General features: G+C 33.3%; 1 protein-coding gene across 1 annotated transcript in view; it reads left to right on the top strand.

Annotated features, from left to right (window-relative positions):
- DCDC1 (doublecortin domain containing 1) overlaps positions 1-20,362 on the top strand; it is a 452,779-nt gene that overhangs the window by 83,387 nt on the left and 349,030 nt on the right. The window contains 1 exon segment of the mRNA XM_032359359.1: positions 12,065-12,231. Within this exon segment, the coding sequence (XP_032215250.1) occupies positions 12,065-12,231 (167 nt within the window).

Here is a 20,362-nt window from a genome sequence, read left to right as displayed (position 1 = left end):
GAACATAAATGTTCATAATTTATCAGAATATGTTTTCCCAAGTCAATCAATGACAAGTAAAGCAGTCTCACATCCCCTGCCTTTCCCCTCACCCAGATCATTATATAATCTACAATTGCATTACTATTTCTATTAGACATTGGATCATTGACCTAAATTGATCTTAAAGACAAATAGAGCCCCTAAGGTTTTGTTCACAATTTGCTTTAAGCCACTTCTTCCTTATCCTGTACTTGTATTGCTGATTTTATAGGCATACATTGATTCCTCTGAAATTTCTATTTACCAGGTTTTTATTTTAATAGTAGTAGTAGTTTAGACTTACAAGATCTTTCAGATACTTAATCTGTCACTCAGGGATTAACAGTTTCTTTCATCTTTGCTTTCCCTTATAAATGTGGCCTGAATACCAATTTTATCACTAAATTATTGATAAAAATATTTTTTTAAATGTTGACTATGCCATGACTAGGGACAGAGATCTCTAGAATGTTAATAAAGTAACATTTATAGTAATCTTCCATGGATATGACTGTTCATGTAGCTATGAATCTACGAGCTCACCTATCTCCAACTTAGATTGTATCACTCTAGTAACACTATCTTTAGGAATGATTTTATGGGGTGACTGTCTGACTCGGTAGAGCATGTGACTCTTGATCTCGGAGTTGTAAGTTCAAGCCCCATGTTGGGTATAGCGATTACTTAAAAATAAAATCTTAAGGGTGCCTGGCTGGCTCAGTCGTTAAGTGGCTGCCTTCAGCTTGGGTCATGATCCCAGGGTTCTGGGATTGAGCCCTGCTTCAGGCTCCCTGCTCCATGAGGGGCCTGCTTCTCCCTCTTCCACTCCCCCTACTTGTGTTCTTCCCTTGCTGTGTCTCTCTCTGTCAAATAAATCTTTAAAAAAATTTTTTTTAAAGATTTTATTTATTTATTTGACACACAGAGAGAGATCACAAGTAGGCAGAGAGAGAGAGAGAGAGAGAGAGAGAAGCAGGTTTCCCGCCAAGCAGAGAGCCTGATGCGGGGCTCGATTCCAGGACCCTGACATCACGACCTTAGCCGAAGGCTGAGGCTTAACCCACTGAGCCACCCAGGCACCCCTTAAAAAAATCTTTAAAAAAGTAAGTGATTTTATCTTATCATAACTTTTCATACTAAACCCATGCTTAAATCTTTATCATGGCCTAAAGGACCTTTATGATTTGGCCCCTATCCAGTTTCTCCCTATTCACTTCGTACTACTGCCTCCTTTCATCTCTTCACTCAAGTCATCTTATTTTTTTCATTTCTGTTCCTCAAACATTTTATTTTTCTTCAAGCCCTGGTACCTTACCGGATAATGTTTTCCCTACTTGGATTATCTCTCACCTAACCATCTTGCAAGCTATTGCCTACTCATCTTAAAGGTCTTATTTTAAATATTTCTTTTTCTGAAATGATTTCCTGACATTGCCTTGCTCCTATGCTCCTTTCCTCCCTTGTCTAGGACAGGTATCTTTGTTATACTAATAGCACCCTGTATATACTAATTGTTTAAATTATAATTCACAAAACTGCACTGGGAATTATTTATTTAATATCTGTCTGTCCTCTAGATTCTAAGCTCCATGAAGACAGAGATTTTGTAGTCTTGTCTGTATTCCCATGTTTAACTCAGGGCTAAATCATAAAGTAGTATAAAAATTGGGGATGCTGCCCTTATCTAGAAACATTGTAATTAAATGCCCTCCCTTTTTTCCAGATTTTATTTATTTATTTATTTATTTATTTATTTTAGAGAGAGAGGGAGCATGCAGAAGCTGGGGTAGGGGCAGATGGAGGGAAGAGAGAGAAGCCCAAGCAGAGTCCACACCAAGGGTGGAGCCCCACACGGGGCTTGGTCTTATGACTCTCACCAACAGAGCTGAAATCAAGAGTCAGATGCTCAATTGAGCTACCCAGGTGCCCCCATAGATGCCTTTTGATGTGAGTGGGAAATTCAGGACACTGAGAAGGTATCTAGTCAAATGCTTCCCTCTCTCTTTATGCCCTAAAAATGCCTAGTACTGCTCTATTATTGCTATCACTACTGCTTCTGTTCTGCTAAATGTGGAACTGCAATGGTCCAGATAATTTGGGCTTTGTAAGTGGTATTGCTTTTTTAGCTAAGAATAAGTCAAGACCCATAAGGGACAACTGTGTGTGTGTGTTTGTGTGTGTGTGTGTGTGTGTGTGTGTGTGTGTTTTCATCCTGATTCCTTTTATTACTTTCTCCAGGAAAGAAATTTGGGATCCAAGGCAGTATCCATTCATAACTTTCTCTTGCCTTGTTTTGGATGCTAAGTGACATATTTCTCTATCACTTTTTGAAAGATTTTTAGTTTATTTTTATTTGAGAGAGAGAGAGAGCCCACAAATTAGGAGGCAGGAGCAGAGGGAGAAGCAGACTCCCCACTGAGTGGGGAGCCCGACATGGGGCTCGATCCCAGGTCCCTGGGATTATGACCTGTACCAAAGGCAGACACTTGATAGACTGAGCCACCCAGGCACTCACTTTTATTTTTTATTTTCTTTCTTTATTAATTATTTTTATTAACATATAATGTATTATTTGCCCCAGGGGTACGGGTCTGTGAATCATCAGGCTTACACACTTCACAGCACTCACCATATCACATACCCTCCCCAATGTCCATAACCTAACCACCCTCTCCACAAGCACAAAATCAGAACTTTCTCTATCATTTTTAAATAGAAACATCAAAGGACAGCAATCATGAATTCTAAATCTTTTTTTGTTTTTTAAGATTTTTATTTATTTATTTGACAGAGAGAAATCACAAGTAGGCAGAGAGGCAGGCAGAGAGAGAGAGAGAGAGGAGGAGGCAGGCTCCCTGCCGAGCAGAGAGCCCGATGCGGGACTCGATCCCAGGACCCCGAGATCATGACCTGAGCCGAAGGCAGCGGCTTAACCCACTGAGCCATCCAGGCGCCCGCAATCATGAATTCTAAATAGAAAACCTAAACAGGAGGTTTGCAGACATTGTATGTTCTCTTACCTTGTTGCAGATATAATCATTTATCTGGGAAGAGACATACAGATTTAGCAGTAGGTCCTTGCTTAAGAATAATAGATGGTAGCTATAGTCTATTAGGGTCTATTTCCCACTGGAATAAATAATAGTGATATGCTGTTGTTAGAGATGTCAAACCCCATGTAAGGAATTTCCCCAAGAGTCTCCCTGTTTACCCCAACAATCTTCCTCTCTGTTCCTTAAATATTTATTTAATATATGAGTTTATTTACTATATGAGTTACTCCATATGGGTCCTAGTGATTACTGTTTATTTTTCTAAGAGTTCACAAACCATTCATCTTAAAATCTCTTCCAAAACTTTTTAGGGAATTAAGATCAAACTTATGGGTACAATAACTTATTTATATTAAAAAATATTTTATGTATGTTTATTTGAGAGAGAGAGAGAGAGAGAGCAAGCGCACAAGCAGGAGAGAGGGACAAAGAGAAACAGACTGTGTGTTAAGTAGGGAGCCTCACATGGGGCTCAATCCCAACACTCCAGCATCATGACCTGAACCAAAGGCAGATGCTTAACTGACTGAGCCACCCAAGCAGCCCTGATTTCTTTAAAATTAACTACATTTGCCCCTTTCCAATCCTTGGGTCCCAGTACTATTTACCTTTATTTCTCATATTTTATAAAATGCAAAACTCAGACCTTTTGCTGAAGAGGGATGCCAAATGCTGGTGGTTATGAATCAACCCTTAAATCTCTCTAGGCTTCTTTGGACTATACAAAGGCAGCCAGTTAAAAGCCCTTTTGTGTAGGAAAGATGTCTCTCAGGAGAAGTCTTCAATTTCCCTTAAGACTGTGCACCCTGTGACTTTGCCTTGGTTGCAAGGCGCCTTATAGATGTCCCTCAGTGACTTCCAGTGACCTCAAGGCATCAGAGTTGGGTTGAACAAAAACAGAAAGTAATCACTGATTTAAATTTCTACTATTGATCTATAGAGAATATTAAGAATTTTTAAAAGCTTGATTTTAAAAAAAGGAGGGGTTTTTCTGGTGGCAGTTGGAGAACTCCTATTATAATTGGATCACTGTCATCTTTTATTAAATGTATGAATGCCAAATTGTGTGATATTAACATCCACAAAGCAGTCTAATCTGCTTAGAGACACTTTAATATCTGTCAGAAATTCCCTTTTGAAGTCTTTAAAACATAGACTCTCTTTTCTATTCATGAAGATATGATCATCACTTCTAGGTTTCGTTGGGCTAAACTTGCTTCAGTATTTATGTAATGTTTTAGCCAAGTCCTTGTTCTTTCTATCTTCTCCTGGAGTTTGTCTTTCTTTCTAGCTTCTGCTTTTTATTTCTTATTCTCAGTCTTTGAACCAGAGATCTTACCCTTACTTTAATGATGTTCCAATGATCCTAGAGGTTTATTATTAAAAACTTAAGTATAATTACCAGTGAAAACAAATAGCTTAATTATTACTGTTTAATCTTTTTAAAACAGACCTCTCCATGTAAAAGAACATGACTCAGTATAGAGAGGTTTTCTTCCCCATAAAGTTTTCAGAAGAGATGGGATAGTAGACAAACTATGTAAAAATGCTAACTATAGAGGATTCTACTTTTGTGAAATAAACATTGAGAAATGAATATCAAAAGGGAGCTCTCCATTTTAATTGCTTAAACTATTAAGACCTTTTAGTTTGTCACATTAAAAAGTATAAATTTTTCATATATATAAATTTTTCACAACATATATATATATATCCTAAATAAAATATTTGAATGTAATATATTGATCAAGCATTTGCATCTAAGGAGACCAAAACAGCTTTACCCACATTAAATGACACCTAGGGCAGTTTAAATTAGGTTGTGTATGACAAGTATTATTATTATTCCTGCTTTCAGACTTAAGAAAAAAAGAAAAAAATTAATAAGAAAAAGGAAAAAGAATCCAGCTACATTTTTTTTAGATTTATATTACTTGTTACTTTATAATGTAACAGTAGAATTTTGAAACATTTTTGGGTGCCTGGCTGGAGCATGAGACTCTGGTGGAGACTTTGGTGGAGCATGAGACTCTTGACGTTGGAGTTGTAAGTTTGAGCCCCACTTTGGGTATAGGGATTACTTAAAAATAAAATCTTTAAAAAAAAGGAAATATTTTACAATTAGCTTGCTTTTGATGTTACTTATACATACAAGTGCTTTGTATATTTGATTTTGTTCCTAAGTTTTAGGAAGTTTTCTGTTTCATCTTTTCCTATGGGGTCAAAAGTTAAGTGGTGCCTCAGTTACCACCATTTGGATTAAGCTTTTCTCAGTAGTAATAAAAATAAAAAATAATAATGCAAAAAAAAGGATCAGTTGTTAAGCAAACAATTATATACTGACATTTCTAAAGGTCTTTAGTTCTAGTTTTTGTTTGTTTTATTTATTAAGTTCCATGTATTGTATTTTCCAAAACTAATTCTAAGATAAGACCTTACATTTTTGTATAGAGCTTTTTAGTTTGAAAAGACAGGCCATATATATTCAATTACTATATATTGATATAGTCCATGAGCACATAAAATAGATTAGATAATGTTAATTCTCAGTATTTAAGTAGCCATAAAGTTGTACATGTATCAGTTCAATTATTTTACGTTATTATTAAATACCAAATATTTAAGAGGCCCAAGGAACTGAATTCACAAAACACTTTTATTTTCAAAGACACACACACTATTATTTTTGTTGAGGGGGAAGGCAAGGCACAATAGAATTCCCAGCTTATTTCTACTTGTATAAATCAAGTTATTTAAATAAATGAATTGTGTATGCTGACCTGTTCTACCAATGTGCTACTGGGATGTATGAAAAAAAGATGTGCATGGTGGTGGAAGTAGAAAGAGGCATAAAGCGTATTGGAAAACTACCAAATGTCCCCTGCAAATGGGCCCTATTCAGAATCAGTAAGCGTATGATGAGTGAAGTGGTTTTGAATATCGCCTTTAGATTCCATGCTGTTACAAGGCCAGCCCTGAACATGGCAACTCTTATTTCCACACACAGTACCTCTTCACTCTCAATTTAACCCCAAAATCTGATGAACCCATTACTCCATACTTGATTTCATGGAACAAGGAGTAGATATAGTTACAAATGATCAATCACAAGCCGTGAACCAAAGCAGCAAGGCATTAACAATTCACACCATTTCGGTCCACTTGCTCGAGCAGAAGATGTGCCAGCATATTTAATGCACAGCTACTTCGTTCAGTTTAAGAAAAGACATGACTCAGGATGCATTTTCAAAACAGAGGAGACCTAAGATTTCCTACTTTCTAAGCCCCAATGTCAATGTTCACCCACATATCAGCAATTAAAATAACCAGGTGTTCTGCAAAGGTCACAATGTCTAAATTAAATTTTACTCAGGTAAAAACAATATGACCTATGAAATTCTTCCCCCCAATGCATCCCTATTCTGTTTGATCCTATCATACAAATCAATGTCTCTTAGAGCAGTATTATAACACTGTAGACCCCACAGGCAATATGCCGTCAGTTTAATAGGATCACTGAAAAACTAAAGCAGCTGTGAAAGATTGCTCTAAGTATAGCAATCGTGTACTTGTCATTTTGTTCAGTGGAGGAAAAATCCAAATTTGGGTAGGCATCGGTATTTAAGAAAACGCCTGCTAAATCTTTTCACATAAGTACCTTAGGGACAGTAACATTTGACATATAGCACATAAACAAAAGTACACAGCAGCTGTTAGTTTAGTTTTGTTTGAATAAAAATATACTGATAGAAATCAAGCAATACTGGAGACAGTATGCTTTACCTCATTCAATCTTCCCAGCAGACTATGCTTTTGAGTGGCATCTGCTGGTTGTTCTGGGACCGGGAGCTTTCCAACTATGGATAAAGAGCATTAAAAAACACATACCTTGGCACTAACTCATACTACCTCCAGGCATACTTCCTGGATGGGAAGTAGTCAAGTCTTAGTATCTTTAAAGAGCTCACTTTGTTTCCTCCAAAAAAGACTTTTTAGGTAAACTTTGTTTAAAAATAAATTCCAACTGAATGGGAGAATTTCCAAATGATGTCCTGCTAAACAATAATTGAGTATCTTTGAGACTGAGATCTGAGACTTGCTGCCAGAGAACATGTAGACGTTTCTTTATAGGTAATTATGCTCTGGACAGTGCTCTTTTTTCCCACAGTCTTATGTACTCAGACTGAAATGTGAAGATTACTGTATTATGTAAATTACGACTCAGGATATTTAATTGGCATGAATTTTAATTTTTAATTCACAGTAGGTTATTAAAGACTTTGATTATTTCCAGTGCATTTTGGAAACATATTAATTAAAAAAAATCCTCTTTTTAGCTTTCCATAGCAAATTCAAATGAGTAAGCAAAGTATCTCTTTTAATGTAAGATGTTACTTTTGGAAAAAGACTTATATTCTCTAGGTATAGAATTTGACAGGCACTCCAGTCTATTTCTACTTGGAAAGTTCCATTAGCTTTGTGGTTTCTTTTTAGGGAGATATTTGCCTCCTTGTCAAAAATTCTTGTACTGCTCCCATCATGAATCCAAATAAGTTCAAACTTCTTATTAGTAATGAAGTGCTTGAAGGCTGAACAACTTCCTTTTTTATGAATAGCTTTTGAACTTATTGTCTTTGGTGTTCTTAGATGGTATCATTTTTAGTATTTACAGTGGCTATTTTGATCTTAACCTAGTATTTTTGCTTTGTTACATAGGTTTTATTTTGTGCCTTTTCCTATAGTAGCATGATTTATGACAGGGTAGGATAGAGCACATGAGGCTTTTCCAAGACTTTTTAAGTACCCACCTCTGGCCGTCTGGCTTGTTAATGCTTCATTGCCAAAATGTATCATTTTCTTTTATAATTTCCTTCTTAGTTTTTAAGATCTTTTATAAGGAGAATTAAGACAAAACAGTTGTACATATTCTAAATGTGCTTCAAAATTCTAGCCTATAAATAATTATTAAATTTTGATCAAATTTTCATTTGGTCACAGAAAGTTACAGATTCTAAGTGTGCATAGTCTTTGTGCATAAGTTGAACTCATGGTCTTAAAATTTGCCTAAAAACTGTCTGCATCTTATCCAAAGTACTTTTAATTTGTCTGGTAGACATTTATTGAGCACTACTTTTACAAACCAAAACTATGGTCTCAAAGCCCTAAAGCATTTGTGATTTACTGGAGGATGGAAATGGGTGTGGAAAAGATAAGAATTAATTCAAATCAGTAAAGGGAAAATAAAGTTACAAACAATGCTCTGGGAAGCATAGAAGGGGAACAGCTCCATTCTGTCTGAGTAACATGGGATATTTTGCCACAGAACATAACATTTGATACAAACCTTGAAGGACAAGAACATATTCGCAGATGGAAAAAAGGAGAAACAAATGCAAGGAAATGGAACAGCATGAGTGAGAAAAGTATCTATTGATAGTTATGAATCTGATATAGCTATTACTTTCAATCATAAGATCTGTTTACCCATGATGCTCAATACTAACTCTACCCGGGAAATTACTCCTTTCAGTTAAATGATCTATTTACTCAGCATCCTCAGTCTTCAGTCCAAACGCGTTGAAACTATTGGGTTCATTTTAAGTTACCCTGTATTCATAACTTGAGAATAAACAAAACGGATAAAAAGCTATTCTCCAGTGGTGGTGATGATCCCAATGGAATGATCACATTTGACTCATCTATGTATATTGATAAATTTAATGAATGAGTAATTTCCAAACCACTTATCTAATAAAAATTTTGAGGCCCTATTTAATGAAAATACTGAAATTACAGAAAAGCAAAGCTCTGGTTGTTATTATGTAAATAAGAGCAAATAGGTAGAACACCTGTAATAAAGGCCTCAAACTTCAGAAGAAATGCTGTGTGTACCTGTGCACACCAGTATTAAAGGAATGTAGAATTATAGGAGCCAGCTAACCTTACTGAGTGAGGCAATATCTCTGAGTAGCAGGTTAAAGGAGAAACTCGTGGTTTATCCACGAAATAATACCCTGGTGTTCATTCACTGGGAAAGAAATTTTTTTTTTTTTCTTTGAGTGACTCTCATGGGCCTTGTTAGCTCATAGCAACATCTAGGTTTATGCTCTTTCCATGGTTAAAAAGTGTCTATTGTCCTTTCTAAATAATTGCCTTTGGTTTTTGCACATCTTTATGCAATAATCTTTAATGCACTTAGCTCCAGAAACAGAGTAAAAAAGAACTCTACATAAAAGAAAAAGGTTTGTTAAGGACACTTATGAATTGTCTTGGGTATAGAACATTACAAATATCCACTAAAATGCTTAAAAAGTAATTCATACTCATGTTAAAAATCTACGGTTGGGGTTGAAAAGTCAATTGACTTATTTTTAACCAATTATTCTATTATATTTCAAAACTGTCATTTTAAGTCAATCCTTTTAATGGAGTGTTCTCTAATTGTAACTGATTAATAAATTTTATTTTTTAAAATATATTAGACTTATTTATATTTCCTTTCGAAGTATTTAGGGCGTATCATTTTCTTCTGTTTTCTGTACCTTCCTAGTTAGTGGAAACATTGTTTGTTCTTGGAGTGTGCTTTGTCTTCCTTTTCAAGAAGATCATCAAAGTTACTAGTTTGCAGCTCCCAAAAAGAAAAGAGCCTTCTAATCCCTGATTCAGAGGCTAACCTTTATTAGCGCTCTTGTGGTTATAATGAGGACCCTGCTTCCAGCAGGGAGATTCTAGAATACTGAACAGATTATTCAACAAGTTCAGAGCAGATTCTGAGGTCCCTTATAAAACCTGCTTGTGAATACTGCTTTCTTTGCTTTGCTATTTCTGGTTTCCATAGTATTCCTAATTACATAAATCATGTGGAGCATGGGAGCTATTTTCCATCCTATATCAGTTCTGACACTGCTTGCATTTTGATATAATTTGTATTTTTTCCTAAGCTATATATATATTTTTTTTCTTAAATTCTTATTTAAGGGGACATAAGCTCTGCAAAAAGTAGAACTTGTATTAGAAGATCTATGAAATCATACCTTGGAATTCCTTGGACTGAAATAAAGAATTTGAAAGTTACTTTATGGCCAGCAAGGATGAATAAGGTTATAAAACTAGAGAATCTGAGAATGTGTTCTCAGGTTTAAATTCAAGATTAAATCTAGGATGTAGATCATTCAAGTTTATTACCCACTTCCCAATTTACTTAAAATTATTTCAACTTAATAGCTATTTATGTAATGCCTTTCCATGTTCAAAAACTGTAATAGGTTCAATGAGTGTACCAAATTAAAAGTTTACAAATTAAAACCCAATACATAGTAATGTATGAATGTTACAGCATTTAAGTAAAAGCACTGATGATTCTTAAGCTAGTTTTCTTTAGGAAAAATTAAAATCAAGATTGGTTTATATCATACTTTTTTTAAAGATTGAAGAGTTACAATTCTAAAAATAAGTTTTTTTTTCTTTTTCTTTCTTTTATAGTATATGTCATCTTCTATTTTAAAAAGTTTGTGGTATTTGTTATGATAAAACTTAGTAGAGAGAAGTAATTGCTCCAGTATAAACATGGTTTTGTTATGAGAATTTTAGGAATTAATTTCTGAGGCTGGATGAATGAATTTCACGCACACATCTAAAGATGTCTAAGTAGTCATTGGGTCATAATTTTCTTTTAACTTTATAGGAGATTCAGAGAAGCTTAAGTTCTATTTCTAACTTTCTCCTTAGTGTTGAATATATTAGAAAGAATTTAAATTGTGCTATGGTAGAGAGTTATAGAACTTAGTGCATAAAATGCATAACTTTTTTACTAGGAGCAAAATTCAGCAGAATACCAGTAGTAAAGGCCATTTGCATAACTCAGCCGCTCAGCAGCTCAGCTGAACCTAATTGTAATTCAATTTCCAGATTGCTACGCTAGGCCTCTCTGCATAAAATATGCCACATATAACATAACCAATGGCATGGAGCTAGGAGCTATTTTCTTTGCTGGTGATCTATTTAATTTCTTTTCTATTAGAAATATGTATCAGAATCAGGTAGCCAAGCCATATAGTTATTTTGTATGTTTATATTGTGTCGCACGTGTATACTTAAGACCAAGTTAAAAAATGAAATCCTTTCATTTTTCTGGGTTCCCAAATGTGCCTAAGATTTCTTTTTATTTTTCATTTCTGGCATTTCTGAGGGAAATTAAATCTTAAAAAATGTTAGCTAGCTGCCATGTTATTTGACTATTTTACACTAGAAAGACTTTATAAGCTAATCGTGTGAAAAAGTGTATAAACATGTCTGTCAAGTCCAGTATAGATGTTGCAATACAGGCCAGCAAGTAAATATCTTCTAAATGTTTACAAAACGGGTGCTGAAATAACATTCCTAAATCTTTAGCTTATATCTCAAAACTTAAAAACAAAAAGGTGCGATAAAATGCTTGCTTAAGATTCCCTTTATTTTTAAACAGCGGTACCACCCTGTTTTTATGGGTTATTTAAGCAATGGCAGTGAAAAGACTTGAATAGGATGGCTTATAAAGGTGTGGATTATATTTTATGAATAATTTCCAGATGTGATATTTTAGATATATAGACTCCTCTATGGGAAGCTATATACAGAAACAACATGGATCTTACAATTTTATCAGGACAATGCAAGTAGATTTCAGCAAGGTTGGTTCCAACTCATCTGTGATAAATGAGAAGATAAGGCAATCAGTGCACACCATGACACTCTGTGCAGCTAGTTAGGCACACTTCAGAACTATTCAGGTGTGCTCACAAAGCTTATGAGTCTTGCATGGGGGGTATCTCAATATAAATACATCCTTCATGGTGGCCACTAGTAATGCAGGAATTGCCTCTGTAAGACTTAACCCAGGTCAGATATAAATAATAGATGTTAAGAGTTAGTTCTGGTATTGGGACTGTGTTCCAGGCAGTGCATTTTCAGTTGGGTCAAAAGAATTTATTTTCCCTTATTTTCTTGTATAGTTCCTCTGCTTGAAAAATGCCTGCAAAATTCCATCACACCTTTGCGGGGACCAGTTTGGGTCTCTAAGGGAGAAGGTTTCAGCCCCTCAGGAGCTAAGATGTACATCCAAGGAGTTCTTTTGGCCTTGTACCAACGACTAAAGTCTGCAAAAAAATATTATACACAGGTGAGTCATCCCTCTTTAAAAATTGCTTTATTATGTGTTTTAAAATGTACTTGGTTGTATAGAGGTGATGATTGGCATTGTGTCATAAAAAAACTGTGACATGTATTTTGTGAACTCAGTGCCCGTTAGGGAGCCAAAATGCTTCTTCTGTAATCTCAAAGCCAGCAATAATGGGGCTAATTGTATCTGTCTTTTGGTATGGGATGTCATATGTCTCATCTTTTCTTGCTGCATACTGTGCAAAGCGAAGGCAACTCCTTATGTGGAATTTCTATAGACAGTTACTTTAAGCAAGAAAATGAATAGCTCCTAAATCATTTGAAGGTTTAAATGCTCAGTCTTTTTTTCTTTTTTTCTTTTTTAGTATGAAATCAGAATTGCTATTGTAGAAGGTAGGCTAAAATGTAAATCAGTCACATTCTGGGAAATGAAATTGTGAATTAACTTCTTGTCAAGACTAACTCACTTCATTTATGCTTATTTAACTTGTATGTTTAGAAAGTAATCAGGTTAAGTTTGTGTCTTTTAATTTTTAAGTATCCTTTCCATAACTGTGAGATGTGTGTATGTGTAAAGATTTTGATATTTTTATAAGGACATATAGGGACTTTGATTTATCTTAAAGTGGAACTAAAATTACAAAGCAGAATGATTGATGGCCATTTATAAAATAAAAACAGTTGCCACATTTTTAGAATCCCCTTTGCACTTGGTCTTAAGAAGTTAAACATATATTTTACCATGTTAAATAAAGTCTAGGTTTTACATTTCTAACGATGAGGTTCCAATTTAGGACGGGGCTCATTATTTCAGGCCACAGGCCACTGAAAAATGGATATTTTGAAAACATCACGCTATTATTCTCTGTGTGCTGGGGGAGGGGAGAGAGGAATGGGATGTGGTCTCAGTGTTCACACAGCACCTCCTGCTGTCTTTTTGGAAAAGGACAATTTGTATTGACGAGAAGAAATTCTTGAACTAAGGTGTCCAGAACTAGCAAGAAATATCTTCCCATGAGAAACTTTTATTCTCAAAATGTGATTATTTCCTTAGTTAATTAATCTCAGTGGATCCAGAAGTGGGATTAATAATTATCGTAGATAAAGCTACTTATAATGATAAATATGAAAAATAAAAATTCAAACTTCTTTTTAAATTTTTTCCCCAGTATCATATATAAAAACTGGTATAAATATTATAAAATTTATTATTATTTTGGTGAAATTATTCAAATTGAAATATTAGTTAACTTTTAAGATACAAGGATATTATAAAATAGATGACCAATTTAATTATAATCATTTATTTGGTATTAAATTGTTTGATTCTACTTATTAGTTTAAAATTTTTTGATGTTTAAAAAAGAGATCATTCTGCAGTACAAGAAAAGCACTGTTTAAATCAAATCTTAAAAAACTTAAACATTTTAAAAATTTTATTAAAAGTGAGGATGTTAGAGATAAGAAACTGCTCAGAAAGTAATTAAGGCTTGTTTTTTATTCCATTGTCCTAAACATGTAAAATTGAGCAGTTGAACTAGATTGAAAAGAGTTCCGTATATTGTGAAAAAAGAAAGTATTTCAAGAGCTACTGCTTTGATTTTAAAGGTTTCTTTAGGACTCAGAATTGATGAAAAGTACATTTGAGCAAAATATGAACAAAATTAACATTTTTAGCATCTTTGAAGTTGTCTATATCATTCACACTATGCCAGATTTGGGAATGTTTAAAAACCTAGGCTCTTTGCCATTCCTAACTAAACCTTTTACTTTTGCTAAATTGTAATAACAAACATTTGCACTCAACAGTTTTAATATGATACTTTTTTAGGTTTATTTAAAATATAAAAATGAAGAAAAAGAAATAGAAATTTACCTGTTATGCATTTCCATGCAAATTTCTATTTCTTTTAGATATGCTCAATTCTATGTATTCTTGAGTCTCTTTTGTATTGTTATATCATGATTTCATTTAAAATTATTTGCAATGTTTAGAAAAGTCACTGTAGCTGTACCATTGTCAGGTCATCAGTAGCTAAGTGTTAAGCCTGGCAATTATTTTAACATGAGTAGGACTTCTTAGCAAATATCCTTCTTAGCATTAATGAACTTTATTTGAACTGCATTTACTTCATTTGACCTTAGAGATAGGCTTTTCTATTTAGTTTTATATAAGATCATGTTGAGGAATCAGGTAAAATGGAGATGGGTAATGATTCCTACTTCCTTAACAAATCTAAGCTTATAAATTATAGAATTAGATGAACTCTTGATATTATTTCCATTGATTTCACTTCTGAGATTATATATAAAAACATTAATATTGTTTTGCTGGGATTCTGTCAAAGAAAATTTCTTTCCATCTTTAAATTGGATGTCTTGGGATTCCCAAAGGGCATTTCTTTTAAATAAACTGATAAAATACCACTAAAAGGAAAGTCAGAACTACTGGTTTTATGTTTATAGACTTACTCATTTTTCAATTTCTAACTCTAACTTGGCTATTATAGCATGCAACCGAATTAAGCCCACTACATTAGTGTGGTCTTAAATGTATACTGATTCATGTACATAAAATGAGATATTATATTTAGGACAGCATAAAGTTACTTAGTCTTACATTTATCACATTTATTTCCTTAAAAGTGAAACATCTTAGAAATTGCTCAGAGCTAAGCAGAATCTATTTAATTGGTAATCTTTGAAGTAGCATAAACGCATTCCTATGAAATGCAGTTAACACTTTCAGCGACAGGGACTGTTCCATCTCATTAGCATTCTTGTTAAGTAGTGGTGCTGTTGGTGGGGGTGTTGAAGTAGGAATGCCATTGTGTCGAGTTCCAGTGTTTGGGGACAAACACTGCTGTGGAAGGAACGTGTGAAAAGGCCACAGTCCTGTCAGTGAATGAGGAAGGCTGTGCTTTCTGTGTGCTTCAAGCAGGGAAGCTGTCATTCATAGGCCTAACATGGCTAAACAGAGGCCAAAACACAAGCCTGCACTACCTTTTAAAATGATATTAGTGATTTTTAAACATGATCGTCTTTATGTATGATCCTACATAGAGCTTTTCGTTGCTGTCAGTAAACAAAATCTATGTCAGTCTCTTCAGAAACACTGTAGAGATACATAAAAGTCCATGGAACTGTGCCAGGAGGCTCTACAAATAATGATTTGGAATGACTGATCTTAAGTAGGAACGTGATCTTTAGGAAATGTCTATTGCTGGAAATGTCTTCTCAATTTTGATACTTCTTTGAATTTTTTTCCTCCAGCCAACAAAATTCCTGTATACGTTTAAATAATGAGTGCATTGCAGTCTTCTTTGAAAATAGTTTCTAAAAGAACTCATAAACATACAGCTTTAATCATTTAAAGTGGTTCACAGGATGGTTTAACAGTTGTTATTGATTGCATAGCCATTTTTTAAATTCAGAGAGAAACAAAGGAGATGAGTATCCAACTGTAATATCTTAACAACCACCATCTTAATTATGAAGAATATCACAGTCTCTGTGAAATTTAAGATATGAAAAAATGTGAAGGAAATTTTTAATTTTATTCCTAACTTTCAGCACTTTGTAAAGAAATGATCATCTTGGAAATTTAGTTTTAGCTTGTTGATTACTTAAAAACAAGAAATAAGAAAAATACACCCAAATATTTCTTGAACTCTTGGAGCATTTTCTAAACTTAAAAAAAAAAAAAACACTGACAATTTCTACTTATGTCTGAAGCTGCAGGGAAGTGTTTTATTTCTGTAATTTTAATTTTGAAATATGTACTTGGGCTATTTGTAATAGACCCTTACTTAATGAAGTTTGTTGAAAACTATAATTTTCTGCCTGAGTGATTCAAGTTTTTTTGGTATATAGTTCTTTTTATTTATTAATTTAAGTAAGGTACTTTTTAAAAATGCTATTATCTGCTACTTCTAAATGTTCTATATTTGATGTGTTGGGTTTAAGAATCTCAGATACTAAATCTCTATTTCAAAAATTAGGTTTCACTTTTTAAACTAGAATTGTACTATGACTTTATTGTACTATAACTTTATGTAATTAGGTGAGGAAATGAACTTCCAACTTCAGCATGTATTGGTTTTGCAGTTGAAAACTGAAATGTATTTTATTATTACATTGAACTAATCTTTATGTAAGCTCTAGATTTTAAAAATTTTTTCTAAGTTAATGTTGGTTCACTTTATCCACGCTCTTAATAAGTTTGATACTTAGATAGCAAACCAATAATAATAATAATATAGTTTTATCAGAAAAGATTCAGTTCAAAGTATGCTTGAATTACATTTAGTGCTGACAGAATATGTCACTTGCAGAAAGTATTCTTAAAGGAATGTTAATATTTTAATTTTCCATAAAAGAAGCATTGGAAGTTTATTTTTTATATCTTATATATTAAGTCGAAGTCATTTATGAGTCTTAACACAATTGAAGAAGTAACTATTTCTATTTCATTTTTTATATATACTTTATTTTTTTATTTTTTATTTTTTTTTATTTCCAGCATAACAGTACTCATTATTTTTGCACCACACCCCGTGCTCCATGCAATCCGTGCCCTCTATAATACCCACCACCTGGTACCCCAACCTCCCACCCCCCGTCCCTTCAAAACCCTCAGATTGTTTTTCAGAGTCCATAGTCTCTCATGGTTCACCTCCCCTTCCAATTTCCCCCAACTCCCTTCTCCATTATATATACTTTATTTTTGATAAGCCAGCTACTTTTCCTCCCCACTTTATTGAGATATAATTGACATATTACATTATGTAAGTTTAAGGTGTATAACATGATGCTTGGATACACTTAAATATTATAAAATGTTTACCATAATAGGGTTAGTTAATACCTTTATCATCTCACATAATTGTCATTTCTCTTTTGTGGTGAGAACATTGAAGATCTATTCGCTTAACAAATTTCAAGTATGTAATATAGTATTGTTAACTGTACTCACTTTCTGTACATTAGATCCCCAGATATATATACATTAAAAAATTGTGCTATTTCCTTGATTTAACCTTCATGAGGCAATACCCAAAATAGTTCAGTTTTGAACTTCTTGATGTCTTTTGAAAGCTTGGAACGAAATTTATAACATATAAATATAACTTACTATTAAACACATTAAAATTGTGTTGCAGATATTTCAAGTAGTTTGAAAACTACTTCTGAAGGTTCTGATAGGTAATGTTTTAGAATTTTATGTTGCTTGTAGATTTGAATGATGGATGATTTTTTTTCTTTCCCTGAAACCAAGCTGCATTCTAGTTACTTGAAGTATTTTAAGAACCTTAAACTTGTGTCTTTTTCTAAGTGTCATGCTTTGAGCAGGGCTAACATCAGTTAAATGAAGTGAAAATTGCATTCTTGTCTTGATAGAGATGAAAATGGATTTCTGGTCATGAAATAGATGTAGTTGTCACTTTTTAAAAAAGGTGTCAGCAGTTTGCTTCAGTGAGTAAGGTGCCAATTCAGTATGGCAGTAAACTTGTGATCTGAGCAATCAATAAAATGCTTCAATAACTTCTGCTTCATTACACTTATAATAAGAGGCTATAGATCCATGGCACATAAAATGTTGATAAAGAGGATATGTGGGGACTGACTGTGACAATTTTCTTGAAAGTACAGTAAGTGCAATATTGCCATCTAGAGTTTGTGCATAGGTAATTATTACAGAGAGGGACAAAACCATGATGGGATAAAACAGGAAATGATATTGAAATACTGTTTATTTTCCATCATTTATCCATGACACATTTATTGTCATGGAACATTTCATTTGACTTGTCATAAAGCTGTTTAGGTCAGGAGAAAAACTTTCCAATCTGTATTTTTCCCTAATTCTCTTAGAATTATACTACCAAATGTCAAATATGTGTCTCTGGCTCAAATTTGAACTTTTTACCATGAAAACTATTTATTAAATAACTCACTTTCAAAAAATAATTATACTTAGAGGTTTTCCTTTTTTCTGGTAATTCAGTTATATAAAAACAGAGCTTTATGGACATCTCATTTGGGTATCTTTCAATTCAAAATATTATCTTAATTAATATTAAATATCCCTTCAAGAAATAAACACCAAATAAGAGCTTTGACTTTAAAAATGGTATTTTGAAATGATTATATAGGGAGATAGGCTTTCCTACTTATGTGATTATGAACATTTTAATGAAGAGTAAGTTCCATTCGGAGATTGAAAATATGTCTTCGTCTTCAAATCACTAAAACACTTTAATCATCTAAAAACACTTCAAAAAGTATGTTATCACTTTTTTGATTAATTAAAAGATTTTTTTAACTTTTTACTATCTTTTTAATGAATTACTATGGAAAATACATTTCAAACAAAGCATTACTGAGCTTTTTCTCCCTCTGAACTTGTGACTAAAAATGCAAATTGCAAAATAGAAAATTTTTAAAAGTCTGCATTTACTGCATTTCTTAACATAAAGTAAACTTAATATGGATATAGATGAGTTACTAAAGAAAGTTAAATAATCTGGAAAGGTTATTACCTTTATTCTTCCATTTATGTATTTTACAATTTGTATAGATAGCTTTTATAAGCTCATAGACCTCAGCCTTCAGATTTTCCTGAGAATGATTTCCTGAGAATGATAATTTGGCATTAATGTAATAATGCATTTTCCCCTAATATCACACTGGTTAGATACTTTTTGTTCTCATACATCTATGTATGAATTCTTTCTATAATTTTAAAAAATGGAAATGGTTCAACATTAATTTATTTTCCTTTTTGGATCTCAGTTTTATTTTTAAACATCCTAATATTATATTTTCTTTACTTATATTTAATTTAAGATGAGGGGCTCTTATTTTGAAATTTTTAATCATACTGAGTGGAAAATGTTGCATTTTAAAACCTCCAAAGAAGTATAAAATTGTTCTGGTAAAGTAAGTGAAAGTAGGCCTGACAAATTTTCTTTAAATTACTCAACCACCTACAGGTATTATTGCCTATGACTCTTTTGAAATGAGAATAAATTTTATAGAGTTACAGCAGCAAAGTGAAAGAGTGTGTTTGATAGATTCCCTGAACAGTTTCAACACCCACAGGTATTATTTGTAAGAAAACAATCATGCCGAGTCTTCAGCTGGTTAGAGAGGGCACAGCATTCTATCTTCACCTGACATCCTATCTGTTCCGTCAACATCCTGGGCCCCCTGCCTGCTGCCCCCTCCTCCCAGAACAATAACGCTCACTGAGATGTTTGTGTGAATGGACAAGAATATGAAATTTTCTTTTTCCCTTGGAGAACTAAAGCAGTATTGAAGGCATATTCCTAAGGGGAAGAAAACCAACTGTCCTGAGGATTGACTAGCATTTTCTATTTTCTATTCAAATTGATCAGTGTTGTCAGTGATTGTTAGTTAAGATCTTTGATTATTAAGTCTGACTACTGATTGATGAAAGGGAGATTCTTAGAGTTAATGTTTTAGAAATTGTTGGCTTGCTTTATTTTATTAAGAGGCATATAGTGGTTTCCTCTCACCTGTTGTTGTTCATAGCATTAGCTTGAATAAATGTTAAATAAAACAATAAATTGCTGATTTTAAATATTATAACTCATTATTTGCCAATATTTTATATATATAACAAAGATGCAAAGAATTATAACATTAATTTTTCACTGTCTTCAAATTTTTTCAAAGTAATTATGTCAGAAAATCAATTTTACATAATTTCCAAAAAACAACCAGCATCCAGTTACATTTTTAAAAGATTTCAAGTTCCTAAATAAAGCGAATTATATACATGGATAAAAGATATGCAAAGAATCTACTTATTAACACTTCCTACTCACTGGGAAGTAATTATTGAATGTTTCAGAAAAGAGAATGATGGCATAAGTAAAAGGTACTGGACAGATCTTAGTCTGCAGCCTCAGCAAGCCACAAGTGACTTACATTTTCTAGAGCTGTACTGCCCAATACACTGTTAAAATCCCTTGTGGTTCTTCAGTTTAAATTAATTATAATTAAATAAAATAAAAGAACTTAATTCCTCGGTCTCAATGTCCACATTTCAAGTGCTTAATAGCCATATCATCATTGAAAATTCTACGGGATAGTGCTGTTCTAAT

This window comes from Mustela erminea, chromosome 9, assembly GCF_009829155.1.
Source record: "Mustela erminea isolate mMusErm1 chromosome 9, mMusErm1.Pri, whole genome shotgun sequence".
NCBI classification, from domain to species: domain Eukaryota; kingdom Metazoa; phylum Chordata; class Mammalia; order Carnivora; family Mustelidae; genus Mustela; species Mustela erminea.
This window is presented reverse-complemented; position numbering and strand designations above follow the sequence as displayed.